At 36.9% G+C, this 22,261-nt stretch overlaps 1 protein-coding gene and 1 long non-coding RNA gene across 2 annotated transcripts in view; both read left to right on the top strand.

Annotated features, from left to right (window-relative positions):
• Positions 1-22,261, top strand: part of LOC125252292 (membrane-associated phosphatidylinositol transfer protein 3-like) — a 77,045-nt gene continuing 54,784 nt past the window's right edge. Inside the window, exon 1 of the mRNA XM_048165478.1 lies at positions 1-510. Within this exon, the coding sequence (XP_048021435.1) occupies positions 492-510 (19 nt within the window). The 5' untranslated portion in view covers positions 1-491. The remainder of the gene's footprint in view (positions 511-22,261) is intronic.
• LOC125253139 lies at positions 13,970-17,448 on the top strand. Its single transcript, XR_007181369.1, has 4 exons — positions 13,970-14,491; positions 14,672-15,365; positions 15,730-15,772; positions 15,896-17,448. It is a non-coding gene; the product is annotated as an uncharacterized LOC125253139 (long non-coding RNA).

The raw sequence follows: 22,261 nt of genomic DNA, 5'->3' as shown, positions 1-22,261 counted from the left end.
GATTTTAGGGAACTTATGAAACCTTTAACTGATTCATAATTAACTGCCATGGGCATCCAGGAATCCGGGCGGACTGTGTCCCCTGTGTTAATAATAACATGCACAGTGAACATACACGCACATATACGGCAGATACCTTCCCAGACAGCATCATTCATGATGCTCGTCATAGTGCGAGGCTCGTGTACACTCGTCAGAGATGCGTTCGTGTGACAGGATAGGCTACTTTCCGATTGATGCGTCATAGTAGTTCTCAGCCCTATCACTTTTGGCGCGATTCTGGAGATTTAATTCTGACATCGGAGACTGATTGAAGCGTCCAGTTAAGAACAATGGACTGCACTTTATTGGCATCTATTTGGCGTAGCTGGTAACTCATGTTAGGTTACCTGTACGAGCAGGCAGGTGGTCTCAGAGAATATACGTAGACAGTCGGTTTGAGAAAAGCAATTGACTCAAAACTACCACACACGCTTACAAAGAGGGACAGGATGGCAAGAGAGACGCGAGGTAAGTTCGACTCATTCATTCATCTTCTCGTGAGAATGCCTCCACGACGTAAATAGGAAATTACTGTTGAAATGCATGTCATCTCAGACGGTCATCGACGTGCCAGCATGCGCTCTTTGGCTCACTGACACAGCAGGGCATTTATGAGATCTCTGTGAATAAGAGACAAAATTAAGTGTTCAGTCATTGTAAATATGTTACACGTGTGGTTTATTTGTAAATATGATTTAGGTTATTTCTAATTAAAGCTAAATGTATCCAGGTTATTGGCTCTTTATAATGCAATTTATTAGTTTATATGAATATGCTTTCATCATTGTTTTTGATACGTGCATGTTTCCGGTGTATCTGCTCACGCCCACTGTCTAGCTATCATTTGGAGACATAGGCTACCAAATAAGCTTCTCAAAAGTTTATGAGAATCCATTGAAATGTTCATGTATCATGGGTGTATGTGGTTAAGGTTCTGTCTATTATGAGAGTGAGGAGTGAAATCCCATGTTTTTTTTTTTTTATTTAATCTGAATATATTTTATATCATATCATAAATGGCTTTTTTAAATAACACATAACACATAAATAATACACTGTCAAAAATTAATAATTAAACTGTAAAACGAATATAAAAATGGTACAGTGACCATAGTATATATGGTATGGAAAATTATGTTATATTAACAGGATTATATATCCAGGATTATATATTAAATAGATGTAATATTACTTGTTGTAATAGATGTAATATTAAATAGAGTGGTTTATGGAAATACTTAATGGAAAAAATATGAATTATCACACAATTTATGGTGACAAATTATATTCAACAGCAACAAAAATGTAGTTTTACATTGAGGTATTAAAATCACCTTATAATGTACTGTGATAGAAACAGTAATAGGAGGTTCCTGCTTCACATTTGATAATATTTTATTTAAATATTTTTCTTCTTATTGCATTATTTTTGCATTATCTTTGTGCACGATTATGTGCAACTTTATTCATTATGTGCCCTTTTTTATTGCACCATTTGTATTATTATGGTCATCAGTATATTTTAAGCAAAGCAAATTTTAATAGTCCGATATTAATATTTTTGTCATCTGCCTGTTTTTTGTTTACTGTACATTTATACAATGTGCAAATACTTGGAAATGGACATTTTCAAATTCTTCCGCAAAAAAAGTTTCCCAATAGTGAGGCATGTGTGTGTTTTTAAAGATTAACCTTATGTTACATGGACAATGCTTTTTGATCATTGCATGCTGTTTTCATGTATTTTATACTTTTACCCATCCAATGACATAAATAGAACGCTGTTAACATGGTTACCAGGAAAATGCATTCATTAAATTCTACCATGCACAGTAGATGCCATTAAACCCAAATAGCCTTAATTTCTCAAAGAAAAGTGTGTGGCCCCATATACACCAAATTTTATAATCCATCTAATACACTAATGACAGAAAATGAGGAAATCTTGATTTATTTAGGGACAATTATTGCTTCTGACATTATGAGATCATATAATGTTGTTTGATTTGATTGACCACAGAGTGCAAAAGGAAATTTCAGTCCAGTTTCCATCAGCTAACTATGCGATACTTTGTCTCAAGATGCATGTTTCAAGTACATCAAACAGCACTCACTGTCTCATCTGATGTGTTTCAATAGCCTCAATTAACCTGTGTCTCTGTCTTATTGAGCCTTACTCAGTACATGTCTGATCATACATACAGTAATTACAAATACAAAGGCACCGTTGTGCCCTGTGAGTGATGCTCTTGTTTCTCTGGTTATGGTGGCACTGGCTCAGCTACAGACACTGGATTGGACAGCTGTGCGGTCTGATGTTTTTGTTCTGTTTTGTGGGAGAAGCATTGACAGAAATGTGATACAGCAAAACAAAAGCCACCTTTCTGAAAGCAAAACACCTCCACACAGTTTATGTTCAGGTGTTAAAGCAACTTGTCCATCTTTTTCCCTCACTCTCGCTTTACTATCAACACAGTTAAGCCATATCACTTAATACAGAAAAAAATGGTTTATGCATATTTTAGTTGTAATTGTTGGTAAAATTACATGTAAATGACTCTGAGACAAAGATAATGTGATGTGATTGAAAGATAAATGGAGAAAGAGTCAATGAGGGAAAGTCTGGCATTACAGCGACACTGTAATCTTAGTTCTGAGGATTCTGTCAAAGCCTCAGCAAACTTCGGATATTATCCAGGGCTTCAGAATACAATATGAGGATGGTGTCTTGTATCGTTTGGAAGCTTTGAAGCCAAACAAAGGCTTATCTTGTAATTAATGTTCATTAGAACCAAACATATTATTTTCCATAATTAATGGAGTCCAGATTTAAAGCCCTTGATTCTGCTTTGTACTTCTAGGTCAAATAAGCCGATAATTATTTTACGTTGTTATTATTTTTATGACAACCAACAAGTGTCCAATATTACAAAAAAAAAAAATTACTAATTTTAAATGCTTCAAGTGAATTCAGGGATCACAATATTATAATGTACAGTATGAAAATGCTTTGGGATTATTAAATATTTACTGTTTAAAGAATAACCTTTGAGTGTTAGATGACGGTAATGGTAATCTAACTGAAAAATAAGGGAAATAAGCATGCACAATTTAAAACATCTCTTTGCAGATACTGATATGGTACTGAATATAATGATATTTAGTATAAATATACAACATTTCTGCCAAAATAACTTTGTTACTACAGTAAATTTATGGCATGTTTTGTTATGGTGACATATGGACATAAACTATATCATTTTTGCAGTAAATGTCAAGTTTAATATGATTTGAACCATCCTTAAGCACAGAGTCATTTGAGCTTCCAATATAAGCTCATAACACATTTCACACAGCGCTGTTCAAATTGGACTGGGCCATGCGGTCGAAACCGGCCTGCCCTGCTCTGTACAGCGGGTCCTGCAAGTAAATTAGTCATGCTGTTTTGTCTGCTTCTGGAGTCAATGGCTTTTGTTATTTTCCATGTGCAAAAGAAAATGGCAACACATCATGTAAAATTACAATTTTTTTAGTCGCACAGACTGGGAAAATGGTCGTACAAAAGTAGTCGCAGTCAGGTGATTTCTTTCAGGCTTTTGAATAACAGAAAACATTTCTGTCTGTTAAATTCATAACCATAACCACTCAAATTTCTCAATGAAAACACCATAAAAAGTTAATATGACTGACTCTGTCTTTGTGTGAGAAACAGAGTGAAAATTAATGCTGCGTTCATGCCATGTTGTAATTACCGTGATTTCAAGATGTTCCACTCAAAGCTGTTCACATCCTCGGACTGAGAATTATGCCTTTCTGTGCCAACACTATCAATGCCTAAATGAATCTGCTCCAGTCAGGTGGTACAGTGGTCACAAATTGAAATTACGAGTTCTACGAGGACGTGAAAGCTTTTATGACAATCACGGTATTTACAACATGACGCGAACCTACCTTAAATTTAAAATGAAATTCTCAAATAGCCAGTGCCACATTTTAAAAACACAAGACAGCAAGATTCCACAGCAGTGGAATCAAAAATGTAGTGTCTATTTACACTAAAGGCCCCGATATACTTCAAGCGAAGTTCTTTTTTGTTCTTCGTTTAGGGGTAAAACGAAGTTCGAAATACGTGAGCAGCGATATACTATAATCGAACACCTGATGCCACCCACACTGCTGAGAATGCCGTTTAGATGAATATGTAAATATGTGCTGTGCATTTCTTCTCAATAACAAAATATATATAATAATAACACAAAAATGAGAAAACAGCAAGCATTTTTATAGAAAGCATAGGAAAAGCGTCTGATCATAAAAACATTAGTATGTTAACACGAGCTCTGCAAATATAGCACTTTATTCGTTAGATAAAATCAAGCAGCTTTACAGTATCAAACATGAAAAACAGTGTCAGTGCCTCATTTCATCAGAAGCACAACTTCATTTTGCACTATAAAGCGGCTATCCAGTGTGTTCATGTTTTCACCTGCGGAGATCTTACCTCAACAAATTCAACACGGGAAATGAGCCAGAGAAAAGTTCCATGCGAATGAAGGCGGAGCCTCAGTGCACACCTCCTATTACGTTATCATCGCTGACCAATGGTAGTACGAAGGTGTTTTGCAGGTGGAGCGAACGTTTTCTGAAAGTTCGCTTTGGCAAGCCATTTCGAACTTCCAAAAAGAACACAAACCAAACTTCGTTTTGGCCTGATTTTGTTTGAAATGACGTCACATCAGTTCATTCTTCGATTTCGTTTGATGTATATTGGGGCCTTAAGTGCAAATAGCATCCCTTGTTGGCAAAAGCTATTTACACTAGCTCCGCCCACCAATGTCTGTCTGGGCCAAGTTTTAAGAAAGACGCATAGATTTCAATGTCTTCATTGGTGCAGCAGTAGGGTTACAGGGTTACAGACCCAGCTTTTAATGCGATCAACGCGGCTTCGAATCCGCCTTTTGCCGCGCTCGCATTTATTTTCAACAAAAATGAAAATAATGTTCTAAGAGTCTAAATAAACTGCGAAAGAGTGTTTAACAATATTAAACGTGTTTATTGGGTAGGGTTAGGGGAAGGTGTAGGGAGGGTTTTTATTCTCCCAATAAGGCAGCATCCAGCATTAATAATTTTAATAAATATAATAATTTACACTCTATAATATTATTGCATCCTGTTAATGTACAAAAATACTGAGGTGCAAATAGTATCTGCCAATATAAAGGATAGATAGCATCTAATTACCATTTACTTTTATTGCAAAGAACTGATACTTTTACATGGTGTAAATAGAATCTATTGCTATTTTCACCTTGTGTAAATAGCATATCGCTAAGAAAATGCTGCTATTGTCACTTAGTGTAAATAGAATATATTGCACTATTTGCACTTATTGTAAATAGCCGCTGCCAATAAAAAACCCTAGAGACTAGTTAAGGCCCCTTCATACCAAGAATGATAGCGTTCACGATAGAGTCCAGACCAATGCACGACAACATTCTGTTCATCATAAGTATGCACTTTGATGGATCGTTCATCCTTTCCTCTGCCGTTATCATGGTAGTTGTCGTGTGGACTGTTCTTTTGAATTTATTGTCCTTGGTGTGAATGGGCCTTTAAACATGAGCGCCAAGTTTTTAGTAAACTGTTATTCTGCAAAAGACGCAAGATGTGAACGTCTCAATCACCACAGTTTAGCGCCTTCGTACTTATGGAAAGCAACGTATTGGAATGCAAAAATGCATTTTGCGTGAATGACAAGGAAAAAGTTGATAGATTGATGCTTCCTTGTGAGAGTGTTTTGATATGGTTTCTTGCCTTTCCTCTCTTAAAGCCTTAACTCACAAAATTCTGCACACTGCATGGGCTGTTAAAGGTCTATTTTTTTGTAGGATTACTGTTCTTGGTTCTTAGTGCAAGCCTTAGGGCATCAGTTTATGAGAAGCCCTCAGTGGCAGCTGGTTTCTCAGAGCGCCAGCAGGGCTGAGAGTTACTGATATAGTGATATAGATTTAGTCACCCCTGTCCACTGCAGGTTCCAGACAAGCAGTGCATCCACACTTCTATCTGTCTGATCAGAGACTGATCCATTGTGTCAGTACTGCATGTGGCAGACAGCAGGTAGACATAAAAGCAAGGACACATCTGCTAAAAAAAAAGAAGAAGAAGAAGAAAAAAAAAAAGCTAAAGACAACAGTGGCAGAGAAAAACAGAAAGCTTGAATGCAAGAAAGAAACTGACAGATATATAAGACTGAGAGGTCAAACGCAGCAGAGATAAAATGGATGTCTTCTAAATTCATCATTTCTGGTTCAAGTATTCTGCCAGACTACATCTCACTATTATTACAATATTATTTTATGCCAAATATCTCAATTTTTTGCCAGTTGCTGATGTATTGTAGGTGTATATTGAATGTTTTAATGGTATGTCCTCACATCTGAAATACAAATTTCAGTATGCAGTGTTGTTTCAATGTCAAGCACTGCCCTTGTCCAGCTGTGTAAACAAGTCAATATAGTTAAAAAAATGTGAACAGTAGAGGAGAGTTGTTCTCTGTAGTACAAATTCTGCCATTGGCTCTGTAGGATGCATTTTAATGAGGAGATGTCTAGTAAAATGATCTCAGTTTTAGTGTTTCAGCTCAATATGAGATAAAGTTCCATCTTGCAGCCACCATGTGCTGAAAAATAACTTGTATGTATGTATGAATTAAAGAAAAAAAAAAGGGAAAATACTACTTCAAGTCATAGTTCCATGGTTGACAGGTTTTCAAATAATTTAAAGAGTTCTGTCTTGGTTAGAAGCTGTGAGAGAAATAAAAGTATTGACCATCAAAGGAAAAGTAAAAGGGCTCAACAACGAGCCTTGAGGAACTCCTGTAGTACGAACGGCAAAAGATGCTTGAGAGTCATAATCAAAGCTAAACAAAAAGAAACTTGGCAGGAGTATGGAGTCAGCATACAAACACTCTTGGAATCCAGTGACTGAATGAAAACTGCCTGTAAAGAGGAAACAATACAAGCTTGTGACAACCTAATGAGAGTTGTTGATTGTAAGTTGTGGTAATACAATTATCATATATTTTTAGACCTCTGTAGGCAAGAGGTGTCAAAAGGAAAATAGGTAATAGTAGTATTGGTTACAGATGTGACAGTTTAGTAGTGTAGAAATATTTACAACAGTTAGTTCAAATAAATCAAGCAGTGTTCCAAGAGTGATTTTATACAGTCCAACTTAGATTTTTCACTTTTTTGTATCATTCATTTTTAGTGTTGGAGAAAGTTACTTTTAAAAGTAATGCCTTACAATATTGTGTTACTCCCTAAAACAGTAACTAATTATGTTATATTTTGTAATGAGTTACGTTACTTTTGCATTACTTTTTCTCATTTGGACTGGGCTTGCTAAGCCCCAGGCTGAAGGAAATGCAAATACACATCTTAACAGTAGAGGGCGCAGCTCAAACAAACCTTTCACGTGTGCTGCCATTCTGAATTGCAGAAGAAAAGGATGCAGGAGAAGAAAGTTCAACACTCTACACTTCAACACTTCAGCTATAAAAAAAAAGAAAAGAAAAAAAAGAAACAAACAAATGTGATGTTTAGTCTTTTTTGCTTTTTAGTATGGTCAGCAGCAAATACATTGGTTAATAATAAAGTAAGATTAAAAACAAAGCATAATTGTATTTAAAATATATTTAATTATTAAAATAAATGTAATTATTGAGTTTACATTTCTGTGTTTTATTCATTTTTCAATACTGAATCTGTTTTTGTGCAAGTGAGATGATGCATGCTCACATTTAGTGTAGAACTACAACAACCATCATGTTTACACATTACACATTGCACATTTACACATTCCCTGTGCTTTCAGAGCTTCAGTAAGAAGTATGGGAAATGATTTATGTATTTGCCTGCCTAGTTGCCATAGATTTGCGGACACTGCTAACGCATTGGTAATGATGTTAGTTAACACACAAAAAACGTAGTCTATGCCGTGTCTAACTCTGCACTGTTCGTGAGTGTACGTAAGTAAAAATCGGTCTTTACAACTTTTACTTGTAATGGAGTAGTAATATTTGAACAATAGTATCTGTACTTTCACTCAAGTAAGGAAGTTGTGTACTTTGTCCATCTCAGATTACCCCCAACACTACTCCTTCTGTCTGTTTTTGCTTGTTTTAGACAGACTGTGCTTTAGTGATTGGTATTTTTCAGTGACTATTTCCGCAGGTTACATGGTTACACCAGTAGGTGGCAACAAGTGGCTATGTTTAAGGGTGAGTCATTTGACTCACTGAATTGATTCATTTAAAAATGCATTCAGGAACTAAATGGTCTTCATTAATGAGTCATTGTACCATGTTCTCCAATGATTTGTTTAAAAGCGTTATTTAAAAATCATTCAAAAACAAACTGATGTGTGTTGCAACACTTAAACTAAGGCTTTGTTTGGATCTACTTGTGTTGGTGAAGCAAAAACAGACACAGTAGCAGGAAATGTTGTGTCTAAAATGTAATTTTTTTTAATGAACTGCCGAATTAAAGCAAAATCACAGAAGTCACCTTGTTATTCCGCTAACTTCTTATATACAGTTTGAATTGGGCATAACGCTTCTGTTGTATGGCACATTCTTTTTAATCTGATGCCTTTATTATCAAGTGCTAATGTTGGCACATAATTTAATAAACCTTTATTTTATCACTAAGGCAACCAGCACCTCAACTGGGAAAAAGTAGGAACAAAACAATTACGGTGTCTTTTATTAACACCAGAAAAAAATAAAAATAAAAAATAAAAATTGTTAATTAAAACTGGCAGGATGAGTTGTTGTTTTTTATTTATTTATTTCAACACTCATTTATGTAACATCAACACAGAGAGTAAAAAATGTAGGCCTATAGCATGTTTTACAAAATGTTCTCTCTGTCACTTTGCCTTTTTCTGTCTAGTATTTATTTGTGTGGTTTTGCTCTGTTTTTTCCCCCAGAAGTATTGGACTGGCAGACTGTAGATTGTGCTACATGGTCAAAGGGTATCTGATAATGTTTTCCTCAAGTATCTAAAAGCCCTCTGCTGCAGGAGCTCCTGAGAGTCCTTGAGAAAAGAGATTTAAAAGGGAAAAAAAAGTGAATCAGAGTGGTTAAAGGACTGGAAAGAAAGCGGGACAGCACTAGGGAGGTCAGATAAAGATGAAGGTTCAAATATGGCCATCACAGAACTCAGAGTCAAAGGAAGTGTTACTGTATTGAATGTCTGGCTAGATATTTTGTGAGGTGAAGAGGTCTTGCTCACCGATTACAAGCCTCATTTGAAAAGTAGCAAGATACCCTTGCCAGGTGTGAAACCATCTGCTCATATGAACACAGGTATCCATCTAGAGTGGATCCATTAGTGGGCTTAATGATATGAAAAATGTGACACAAAAATTTAGCTTTCTACAAAATAAACATACCAAATTGTCTTTCTAATGAATTTATGTTTTAAAATTGTTATCTGGTTAATTATGGATTCATTCATGCCCACTGTTTTGATTAATTCTTTCAGAGCTGCCCTAAAGTCCATAACAACAACAATAACACACACACATGCAAAGCACAAAAACTTGTAGCTATAGCAGTGCATTATTTGTATATTTAGGGGTTTTGTAACACAATTTGTTCAGGCATCATATTTTAGCCTACATGCTGAAATTAATTACCACATTTTATATCCTGATAAATCATAGATGACATGTTTGTACTCAAAAAAGCAGTGAGGCATATTTTTAGATGCGTCACATGGAGTTGTATTATAAACCTTTCATATATGATTGATATTCATTAAACACACAAAATTAACCTGTTTTCATAAATGACAGTTAGTAATCACACATAATGTATTCCAATCCAGAAATCTCAAAAACAATGATTTTATTTTACCTGATATACTGTGTAGTTATCAGCTTTGTGGCAACATACTCTGTCATCATTTCTTGTAGCTAAATACAAAATAAGGCATTTTGTGTTTGTTTAGGGATTATTTATGGTCTGTCGAAATCTAATCTCCCTTCTCCCCATGGTTCTCTGAATGGTTGTTTTTGAGAATAGATTTTACACTTGTTGTGACCAATTTTTCACCCTTCTCTCCAACATTATCAACCTTAATTCTGCTTGAGTTGGCATGACAGCTTGTTGATGACATCCATGCTTTCCACTTTCTGTCAGTTTTAAATATGGTCAGATGCAGGGGCATCATGCACCTGTTTTGTTAGAGGGGGCACTGGCGGTTCTGTCTCACTTGGTGCCCTAGGCAAATTAAGACATAACAAATATAAACAGAAACATAACACACATATGCTAAAATGAAAAATGATAATAAAATGGAATTGACAGTATGAGAGAGGACAGGCTTTCAAATCCTAATGTACAATTGTAATAAACCAAAATAACTAAATAACTAAATAAAGTTTAGATTTACAGCCAATGATCACAATAAACTTTATATGGAAAAATTTCCTTTGTGTTTCACGACATAAAACATAGTTATTAATTATCGAAAATACAAGTTGTTATTTGAATACCATTCAAAAGTTTAGGGTCAGTTTTTTTTTTAAAGAAATACATACTTTTATTCAGCACAGACACATTTAATTGACCAAAAGTATTATTATTATTTTACTGTATTTGACCATCTGCATGCTCTGCAGAAAAGAAATCATTTTCTTGTCTTCCCTGTAGAAAAAGTGTATATTTTCCTCAAAACCAGAGAAAAGTGGTAGAGAGTTGGTATGTAAATTATGGATTTGATAATGGTAGGTGTGAATGAATAATTTTCCTATTTGCTTCGAAAGGTTATGTTTGATTGCATAGGCTCAGATGTATTCCAATCAATTTTTGAATTCCATTTGTTTTCAGACAAAGCCGGTGAAATAACTATTGATTCTAAAGATCAATTTAGCAGTCACCGTTTTAACTGGCCATGGAATGTAATCCAAATTAATGTATGGAATGATCATTTAGCAGAGGAAATGCATTCCTAACATTCTCTTTCCTCAGTCTAGTTTTTAAAATTGGCTGTGTTCAAAGGCAGTTTAGTTTTCAGCTCGTGTCTGTGCCAAGGAAGATTTCAAAGCAACTGCAAGTATATCAAAGAACCATTAAATGAATCACAGGTGTGTCCGAGATAATCATTAATTAAAGTACGTAATTGTTTTTGATGTTCTCCAATCCAAACAAAATGAAATTCCCTGATAAATGTAAACACTTAATTGAGAGATCAGTTATCAAAGCTCCATGTTTCCATAAACTATTAATATTCTACCAACGTTGAAAGTTGTTGTGATGTTAAGAGTCGCTGTTCTTTTAGTCGCTCTATTCTGCATGATGCCACTACTGCAACCAATGAATGAAGGACATTATGCAATATAACCATCAATACCTATTAAAGTAAACCTATTCAAAGCCCTGTTTGCACCTCTGTAAAGTCGTCTGTCGGCACACAGCTTTGAAGATGTGTCTTTTATACTCTCTCGGCCAAAAGTCTTTGAGGAACTGCTGTTCTTTACTTTAGAAGCCCAGTCTCTGTTGTACTTTTAGATCCAGTGTATGCAAATACATTATTGCTGCAAGCACCGAAACTCCCAGACTTATTAAAATCCAGGCTTTTGTTTATGTTTGCATCTATTCCTGGGTATATTTCCGAGAAACAATCCAGAAGATGAATAGCTTCATTATAACCCCACAGGGGAAGGCGAATGAGTGTTTGTATATGTGAAGGGGCTTAGAGACATCATACTCTACACCTTTTTTAATAAGACACGAGGAAGAGAGCAGATAAGGTAAAATGAGATAATAATGTTTCAGCAGTAGAAGCTCCTATAAAACTGTGCCACTTGTATACCATGAAAAAATACTAATTAAATCTTTAAATCAAAAAAGATGCAATTAGCTGATTTGATTGGTTGACATTGGTAAGATCATGCAAGTAACTGCTCCTCAAGTTAAAGAGCTCAAAATGTTCACTGATTATGTAAAGTACAGTGATAAAGACTGAATTCAGTACTTGTTGTTGGGTATTGTGTATGATCTCAAAACCCTAAAAATGTTTAATTGTATTAAAAAAAGTATACAATGTACATTACATTGAAAGGACTGAAAGTTTTTTAAACTCAAAGACAAATTGCATTTATAAATTACCAGTACTGCTTCAGGTGTGTAACGACTGAGATAAATCAGACACAAATATATATTATATTTAACAAATATTATTAAAACCCCTCACTGAATGCAACCCTAGGTGTCTGACCAACCCCCAAGGTAATAAAACTTGTTGCCATGGTTTTACGAGCTGAAACTATGCAGGCCTTTGCATAGTTTAGTCGTTGTGAGTCAGGCCCACAGGAAAGACACAGATAGTCCACAAAACAGACTTTTCTGCATTAATTTATTGATTAACTGATCTATAAATGAAAATGCATTCCATTATGTTTTGTGCGCGTCTTTTGTATGGTATTTGTTTTATGCATATTTTATGATAAGAACCAATGGTTAACCTAAACTAACCTATACCAAGTTGGTGCCTCTGGGCTTGTATTTTGAAGATTTAAAGGTGCCATCGAACATTTTTTTACAAGATGTAATATAAGTCTAAGGTGTCCCCTGAATGTGTCTGTGAAGTTTCAGCTCAAAATACCCCATAGATTTTTTTTTTTATTCATTTTTTTAACTGCCTATTTTGGGGCATAATTAGAAATGCGCCGATTCATGTTGCGGCCCCTTCAAATGCTCACGCTCCCCACCCACGGAGCTCGCGCTTGCCTTAAACAGTGCATAAACAAAGTTTACACTGCTAATATAACCCTCAAAATGGATCTTTACAAAGTGTTCGTCATGCATACTGCATGCATGCGTAGGATCATGTGAGTATTGTATTTATTTGGATGGTTACATTTGATTCTGAATGAATTTGAGGCTGTGATCCGTGGCTAACGGCTAATTAATTACCATTGTTTACATTAAGAAACAATGGTAACTTTAACCACATTTAACAGTACATTAGCAACATGTTAACGAAACATTTAGAAAGACAGTTTACAAATATCACTAAAAATATCATGTTATCATGGATCATGTCAGTTATTATCACTCCATCTGCCATTTTTCGCTATTGTTCTTGCTTGCTTACCTAGTCTGTTGATTCAGCTGTGCACATCCAGACGTCCTGCCCTTGTCTAATGCTTTGAACATGAGCTGGCATATGCAAATATTGTGGGCGTACAACCCGACTGTTACGTAACATATTTTGAGATTCGCCTGTTCTTCGGAGGTCTTTTAAACAAATGAGATTTATATAAGAATGACGAAACAATGGAGTTTGAGACTCACTGTATGTCATTTCCATGTAGTGAACTCTTGTTATTTAACTATGTCAATATAAATTCAATTTTTAATTCTAGGGCACCTTTAAATGCTTGTGTATAAGATATGTCGATACCTGTGCAACACCTCAGTATTACAAGAATCTTTAATAGTTTCTTCTTCAACAACTCAGCCAGTTTTAATAATCCTCAAAGACAAGAGCCATAAACTCCCCCACAAAAGAAGTTCCCGCTACAGAAATTCCTCTTTCCTCACTGGTCATGTCCACCCTGGGAAGTGTGACTTCTCCCAGACCTTAAAAGCCATGTGCCTGAGGAGGATCCTGGGCATCACCTAGTAGGACCGTGTCCCAAACACTGAAGTGCTCCCAGATAGCATGTAGTAATCGGCCCGAGCTCGGCTGCCCCATGGCACCTGTGGCTCAGAATCGGCATCGGCGTGTGTTAACCAGGGGTGAGTTTCCCGAAAGCATCGTTGGTAAACCATGGTCGTAAGTCCCATTGAACTCTATTGGTAACGACGGAACTTGCGACCATAGTTCGCTTTGGGAAACGCACCCCAGGCCGATTGTAGCCCGCAGCTTGCTCTGGCACATGTATATTTGTTACGGCTGTAAAGCACTGGGCCGATTCCTGTGCCACATCTTGCAATGACTTGGCTTATGTTCACTCACAGATGGTTACATAAGCAATAATTAAAATTGTCTTAAAATTGACTTCGTTTCCTGGTAGTATCTGATATGAATTAACTAATGCTACACATTGAATGTAGCGAATTTGTCAATAACAACATATCTGCGGTAAAAAAAATAAAAGTGCCATATAAGAAAAAACATTCTCTAATATTTATAATATCAAATCTATTTATAAGTAATGTAGTAATTCATTCTTTTACACGCTTTCATGTATTTTAAACGCGCTTCACTGCGCTGTGATTCATTCATGCTCGCGCGCGGCGGTGGGAGGGGTCTCGTACCTGTGGGAGTGGGTGAATCCGCCATGTTTGTGCGGTTTGGAGCGGACACGAGCAAAACAATGGATTATTTACCAAGAGATATTAAAGTTTGAGGTCATTTCGACAACATTCTGGTAAGCATCAACGCACATTTACATTTGTAGCATGTTTACTTAGCAGACACTTATAAAGGAACTTGCTAAAGTTAACTTCACGTAACTGCCGCGAACGCGGCTTTCTTGCCTTGTCTGAAAACTTTCGGTATGCCACTACAGCTAATAAACGGACGAAATCTTTTTCATCTTCGATCTAAGCATTGATTATGTGGATCTCGAGTGTTTACGCTGCACTAAACTTTGACGAGCAACACTCCGATCTGCAAACAGAGCTGAGGAAGAGGAGGATGATGGCGGTCCTGCATTCACGAGAAAGAGCAGGTTTGTTTGTTTTTAGTTTTCACGCTTATATATTTATATAAATGCAATTGTAATAAGCAAAAGTTGTTTTATTCCATGTTTCTTCAAGAAGGTGAGTGAAGAGGATGTTTATACTGTCATAGATCATTGTTTTCAAATAACCTACATACGCTAGTCACATAAGCTAGTTTCACTGTTTTTTTTGTTATGATGAGAATACTGCAATCCGGTGCATTAGTATGTCTTAGATCATCTTCAGATGCTAAATGCAAGCAGATTTTACATTTACAGATGCTCATGACTGCTAAAACATGGACAACACAAACACAATCATAGCTTTTGTTGCTACTAGTTGCTTCTTCACTCAGCATGTTAAGACGCACAAGAATTAGTGATTATTTCTCATAACATGCCATAAATTGCTTTTAATATTGCTGTGTTTTGTAGTAATCAAGAGTGTTATCATCGCTGAAGAAATGGCAGATTTTAATCCTCAGACACCGAGCAGTGCAAGCCCTGAAGAAATAACACCATAGACATCATCTTCTCTGACTGAACTAGCAAGGAGATGTTGGAGCCAATGAGAAAGCTAGTAAGTTCAAGTAAAGTTTTGCACATTCAGTTAGACCATGTTACTTTTATTAATAGATACTTGTATACTATTTGCTCTTTACAGGTGGAATGTAAACCTGAGTAAACGCCGCTACTTTAATGATTATTACTAAGTTTTCTTATTTGATTTTGTAAGGATAACTTAATGAAGAAAATGTAGGGCAACAATGTTAACGTTACCTACCTTTTTTCCCCAGTCATCGCAGTCCTACATTATATAAGTGTGTTGCTGCTTTTTGTTAAGCACACTGATCTGAGTGATTTTATTCCTACATTCATGTGAATAAACTAGCTGTAGCTTTATCTACGATTAGTAAACCTTTACAATATTTCTTTCTTTGCAGGCTGAACTGGATGCTTACTGAAGAGTGAGCTTCAACACTTAAGGTAACATCAGTTGAGTTGAAATGCAAGTTGTGTGATGTCTCCTCAGATAACTGGACACAGACTTAACTTTCTCTTTTCTGCATCCACTGTTGGTTATACACTTGTGTGTTTTTGGTTTTCTAGGTTTGTGCAAAGTTACACCATACACCAACAGACTCTGCGTGACATTTTAAATGTTTATGATCTTCAGGTGAGTTGAAATTTGTCAACACTTACTACCTCCATCACTGTCTTCACTGTATATACAATAAAGTTGGCTTGCTTGTTTAACATGTTAATTTTTGCTTGATTTTGAAGAGTGTGCATGATGTCAACATGAAACACACCGTAGTCCTCCATGCTCCTCAGTGTACCTATGAGGAGGACCCACAATTCTTCAAGAAATGTAAGTGTTCAATGCATTAACAGAATTGCTAGTATCAGTGAATGTAACGGTCTACTTTTAGTCTACTGAGTGAAACTTACAGTTGGACCCTCTATGCTTATTTCAGGAGGAGTTGGGAGAGCCAGATATCACTGATTCTGTCATTGTGGTCAATGAAACGAAAGCACAAGTCCTTCAAGCACTGCAGTTGTGATAGAAGATGATCTTCAGTTTTATAATAAAAAACTTTTCAAAAAAATCTTCAATTGTACAGCTGGAGGTTTATTTTATGTATTTATTTTTTAGGTGTTATTGTTGTTTGTTTTTTGAGTTAGTATTTTTATGTAATGTCCTGCAGAGGTGCCTGATCCTGTTCCTGGAGATCTACCTGCCTGCAGAGTTCAGCTAAGGTCTTCAGCTAATTATTTTGCTAAGTACAACAGCAAAACCTCTGGCACTACACAAACAGGCAGACCAGCGCTCTGGTACAAAGATGTCTGCAAGCGTGACCTGAAAGCCGGAAGCCTGAATCCTACAGACTTAGAAGCTACCACCGCAAACCGTGTCAGCTGGCGGCCTTGTACGTGTGACTTATGTGTATGTATGTGTTTGTTAGTTTAGTTATGTGTTTGTGATTTAGTTAATAAAACTTGTGCACAATACATATTTGGTTCTGACTCTCTGTCTGCAATAGATTGTCTCTTAAATGATCAGATCTTATTACCAGCTCTAAGCACTTTAAATGCTAAGAAAGAATTATTTCTCTGTGGCAGTGACAAATACCATTCTCTTAGAATTAATTAATAATCAATACTGAGTGTTCACAGGAGGAACTGATTAAAATATTCATAATTAATCATAATTAATAATCATAGTTATGAATAATTATTCATATTTCCCCTTTGAGTTAATTCGTTACAGGTGTCACATTATACTCTTATTTTGATGTTCCATTTTGTTTCCCTTTGTTCCTGTTTCCCTGCTCTGTTTAGTTTTGGTTTCCTTGGCTTCTGATTATGTCACTGTTTGTTATCACTGTTATCTCCTTAGTATTTAAGTTCTGATATTGGTTCTGTTCCTCATCTGGTATTAACTTGTGTTTACTCCTGTGATTCCTGGATAACTGAGTTTCATTTGATTAAAGGACTAGACCTATAGCTAATTTAGCTAATCCCGTCTTCTGCTCATTCTTGCTGAGTACATTACAGAATACTGGACCCTCAAAACGAGTATAGTTAAAGGACTAGTTTACTTTCAAATAAATTTTTCCTGATAATTTACTCACCCCCATGTCATCCAAGATGTTCATGTCTTTCTTTCTTCAGCCGAAAAGAAATTAAGGTTTTTGAGAAAAACATTCCAGGATTATTCTCCTTATAGTGGACTTCAATGGTCTCCAAACGGTTGAAGGTCAAAATTACAGTTTCAGTGCAGCTTCAAACGATACCAGACAAGGAATAAGGGACTTATCTAGTGAAACGATCAGTCATTTTCGAAAAAAATTTAAATGTATATGGTTTATATAAACAAATGATTGCCTTCCAAGTGGTTCCGCCAAAAGCACACTTTCGTATTCTTCCGTATTCTTCCACTTTAGTACACTTTAACATGCCTCTCTGTATTAAAAAATGTATTTAGTTACCACTTGTAGTACACTTGAATCTGTGTGTGAAAAGAAAGTGTATGAAAGATAGGTTCAAGTGTACTACAAGTGGGGTGAGGACATGTCTTCTGGGGGAGTACAGTCACAGTTATGGACTCTTATTTTGATCACTTAAATGTTCTTATCTTTCATAGATTATCTTAAGAGGTACTAAAGAAGACTTTTTTCACTTTTTTTCTCCTGGGTGGTGGAGTACTTGAGGGTGGTTATGGCACAGCAGTTCACCTCTCAGCATCTGAGAGCCAGAGGAGGATCCCGTCAGCGCTGTGTGTGCCACATATTATGAGGCTGAGCCTGCCACCTGGGTCATCCTGGAGTTGAACTGCGTTGCCCAGCTCATCCCAAAGCCAGAAGAGGACCATTGCCTCATAGATCTGTGGACCATGGATCCAATTCCCTCCCTAATATCCCCAACCTCGAGGCGATGCCCTCTCTGTTGGTCTCGTTCGGCTGTCTTGATGCTCTGGTTCTGTCCAGAGACCTTCCTCTTCTGATGTTCCCACCCAACTTCCTGGTCACATCTCTTCCACTGGTTATGTCCAGTCCCCTGGATTTATCAGCTCCACTGGTGTCGTCCTTCTCCTATGGCTCTTCGGCTCCATCTGTGGCTTCCCAACCACCAGCTCGGCATGAGGTTGAGTCCCTGGCTTCACTTCAGACCTCCATGCCCATGTCTCCACCATGTCAGCCCGGCTTTGTGTAGGTACAGTGTTTGTCACTGGGGCAGTTCCCTAAGGTACAAAACTGAAAAGGTACTAATATGTACTTTTAAAGTACTAATATGTCAAATGAGTCAACAGCTCCACCTTGTGCTTCTGGGCTGTGGATGTCTCCCTGGTCAAATAGCCTCTCTGCTCCGCCTGTTTCTCCACACACCCTGGTTCCACCTTCATCAGTCAATCCCCGGGTTCTGCCCGGGCATTCAGCCAAAGTTTCACCCTGGTTCCTCCACCGTGGTGTATCTCCTCCTCATCCCTGTCCATCAACAGGTCCACAGCCTCCTCCACAGCACCCCCCTTCCACACTCAAACTATCAGTTGTGGAGTGAGGACACGCCTTCTGGGTGGGGGAGTACAGTCACAGTTATGGACTCTTATTTTGATGTTTTGTTTTGTTTCCTTTGTTCCTGTTTCCCTGCTCTGTTTAATTTCATTTCACTTCGTTTCTGATTATGTCACTGTTTGTTTCTATGGTTACTTACAATGATCAGCTGTGATCTCCTTAGTATTTAAGTCCTGAGTTTTGTTCTGTTTCTCACCTGGTATTGTCTTTTGTTTATTTATACAAGCTGTTACTCTGCCTTATGCTGTTTACTTCTGTGATTCCTGGATAATTGTGTTTCATTTGATTAAAGGACTATAGCTAATACTTTCTTCTGCTCATCCTTGCCGAGTACAATACATCAAATGGGAGCACAGAAAATGACTCCTCATCAGACGGGATGGAGGCCCCATTGGAAATCCACCACTTTAATGAATGTACCTCAATGAGCCTCTCATTAAGGTCTCATAATCTTTATTAAGCCACATCTAGAGCTAACGGCCTGTAGGAAAGGTGTAATGTTATCCACATCAATATCCTGATAGTCTAATTCCCAAAAGGTTAGATAATCGCTTATGTAATTATCACAAATGCAATTGCTGTGGTAAGAATGTGTCAAGAATATAAATTTAGGCTCTAATAATTATTATACTATTCTAGTGCCACAAACTACAGTTTCAGCACACTCTCATGGCAATTCATAACTATTATGTTTTGCCAAATTAGTGGCAAATTCGTATAAGTTCGTACAGTCTCATTCATACATTATCATATGATCTGCGTATGCCCCACTAAGGTATGGACCTTCATGTTAATTTTTTCTTAAAAATCATACACATTTGTTTAAATCAAATTGTATGAATTCATTTGAAATGGCCAACTTGAAAAAAGTTGACTGCTTCAACAACACTTTTAGGGCTGACTAAAAGAATAACGAAGTTGACTATTTTTCCTCTCTTAGTGGATACTTTCTTACCAAAACTTTGTATAATTACTTTGTAAAAAAACTAAAGCTAAATAAAATTGTTAATGTACTTGTATAGCAACAAAAAGGTTATGGGTTCGATTCCCAGGAAATGCATGAACTTGAAGGCCATGTAAATCATTTTGGCTAAAAGTATCTGTCCAATGCATAAATGTAAATGTGGCAGTAAGTAACCCAATGCATAAAATATGATCAAAAGGTTGGGTTTCAGGATCTCAAAGTTTAGAGAAAATTGTGAGAAAACAGAAAAAAATGTTTAGCGAGCGGCAGTTCTTTGGACGTAAATGGCCAAATTAATGAGAGAGGTCAGAGGACAATGACCAGACTTGTTCAAGCAGACAGGAAGGCGACAGTAACTGACATAAACATGCACCACAATAGTGCTATGAATATGAAAACCTTTAAACATTGAACATGTCAAACCTTGAATTGGATGAGCTACAACAGCAAAAGATCATGCTCGGTTCAACTTCTGTCAGCTAAAAACAGGAAACTGAGGGGACACAGACTTACCAAAATGTTGGAAAATGAATTTCATCATTGAAATGCCTCTTATAAAGTACAGGTAACCTCATGATGGTTCTACAAATATGATCCCCAAATATTATGATTTTCTTGTGAGGGACCCCCTTCCAATAATGGAACCTATGTATTTTCATGAAGACCCTTTTATAATTATAATCTGTTCTTTTATAATTAAAACTGGATCTAGGCAACCAGAACCAGTTATGGTCTAGTATATACTGGCAGCCTTCTGGACCAGTGTGCACTGGAGTCCTGATCTGAAGTGTCATGCAAGATAATTCCCACAAGATGAAAACAGGCATAGCGGAACTGCTTGGATGTGCTTGAGGGGATGTATGGCAGATGCTGTAAGGCTGACGAGGAAATAGTCGCTGTTGTCTTGCTATTATTGTTGTTTTGCCAAGCTTGATAGCAGGACAAGACTGCTGTCGTAATGTGGTCTACAGAGAAGAGATGGTCATCTATGATGACAACAGTGTTTTAATTGGGATGAAGGCAGCTTTTGTGACCTTCAAAGAGTAAGAGAGATTTGGCTAGAATCATTTTGGAAGAAGAAAAGCTTAGTCAGTTACCATTAAACTTCATGTGATAAGTAGACATTATTGCATCAGATACAAAAAAGTACCTGATCCAGACGACGATGTGCTGCTATTCAGCACAATTCAGTAGTTCAGGCAGCATGATGTGATGTGTAGAACATTACAAATGATAAATCATCACAAGACCACTGAAGATGAAATGTTTATTATAAATCCATGTAAATGTTAGCCTTGAAAATGCCTTGTGCTCAGCCAATTGTGTACTTGACTGCAGCAGCAAGCACAAGCACACTTAGTGACGTGTCTGATGAGAAACAGTACTTAACAAAAAGTACTTCCAAACAGGTGCAATATAAGATGCAATTTATCCTTGCTGTGTACAAACTTGATTATCTAGTTTTTGAACATGTATGTAAGCCACACAGTGCACATTCAACACAGAGTCCTTATAGGATTTATTGTGGAAAAGTGTCAGTTGGTGTCAAAATTTTATAAATGGGCGAGTAAAGACATTGCTTGTGTTTTTAATAAGATTATTGATAATTAATACAATATTTTATTTTGTCAGTTTGACAGATCCATGCAATGAATTTCATTATTTGGGTCAAGGTACAAGGACTAGGGCCAGTTCTTTCCTGTCTTATTATTATTATGATTATTAATACAAATTGAATTATTTAATTAAATTATTGTGATGAGCAGGGCGGGCGAGAGCCGTGAAGGAACGGCGCGAGGCCGGTGACGCAAGTGATAACGAGCATCACCTGCGAGGTGCGCCGGCCTTGAGTCTCTCATGGAGGAGCTCCAGGAGCATAAAATAAAGTCCAAGCCTGGTCCTCTCTCGTCCTTTACTGTCGTCGCTCCTCCTTTTATGCTCCCGGAGCTCCTCCGTGAGAGACTCAAGGCTGGCGCGCCTCGCAGGTGATGCTCGTTATCACTTGCGTCACCGGCCTCGCGCCGTTCCCTCACGGCTCTCGCCCGCCCTGCTCGTCACAATTATTTAAACATATTTTTATTTATTTATTTATAACTATTGTTTATAATAATATTAATAGATTGTAGGGGTGTAACGATACACAAAACTGACGGTTCGGTTCTTATCTCGGTTTTGAAGTCACGGTTCGGTTTGGTATGGTTCGGTACAGCAGGGGGAGAAAACTAAGCTTGCTTTTTTTAATAAACAGTAGTTTACTGAACAAATTGTGTCTCTGTCTTTAAATTAATTTAATTATAATTAAAAGTTTCTTTAGGATAAAAAAATATCATATAGAGAGAATAAGCATATGTGAATTAGCCTACCTGACTCTGTGCGTCTCTCACGGCAGCAGTGTTAATATAGTACATATATTTACTGAAAGAGTTTATTTCTTTG

The sequence above is a fragment of the Megalobrama amblycephala genome, linkage group LG18 (assembly GCF_018812025.1).
Source record: "Megalobrama amblycephala isolate DHTTF-2021 linkage group LG18, ASM1881202v1, whole genome shotgun sequence".
NCBI classification, from domain to species: Eukaryota; Metazoa; Chordata; class Actinopteri; order Cypriniformes; family Xenocyprididae; genus Megalobrama; species Megalobrama amblycephala.
This window is presented reverse-complemented; position numbering and strand designations above follow the sequence as displayed.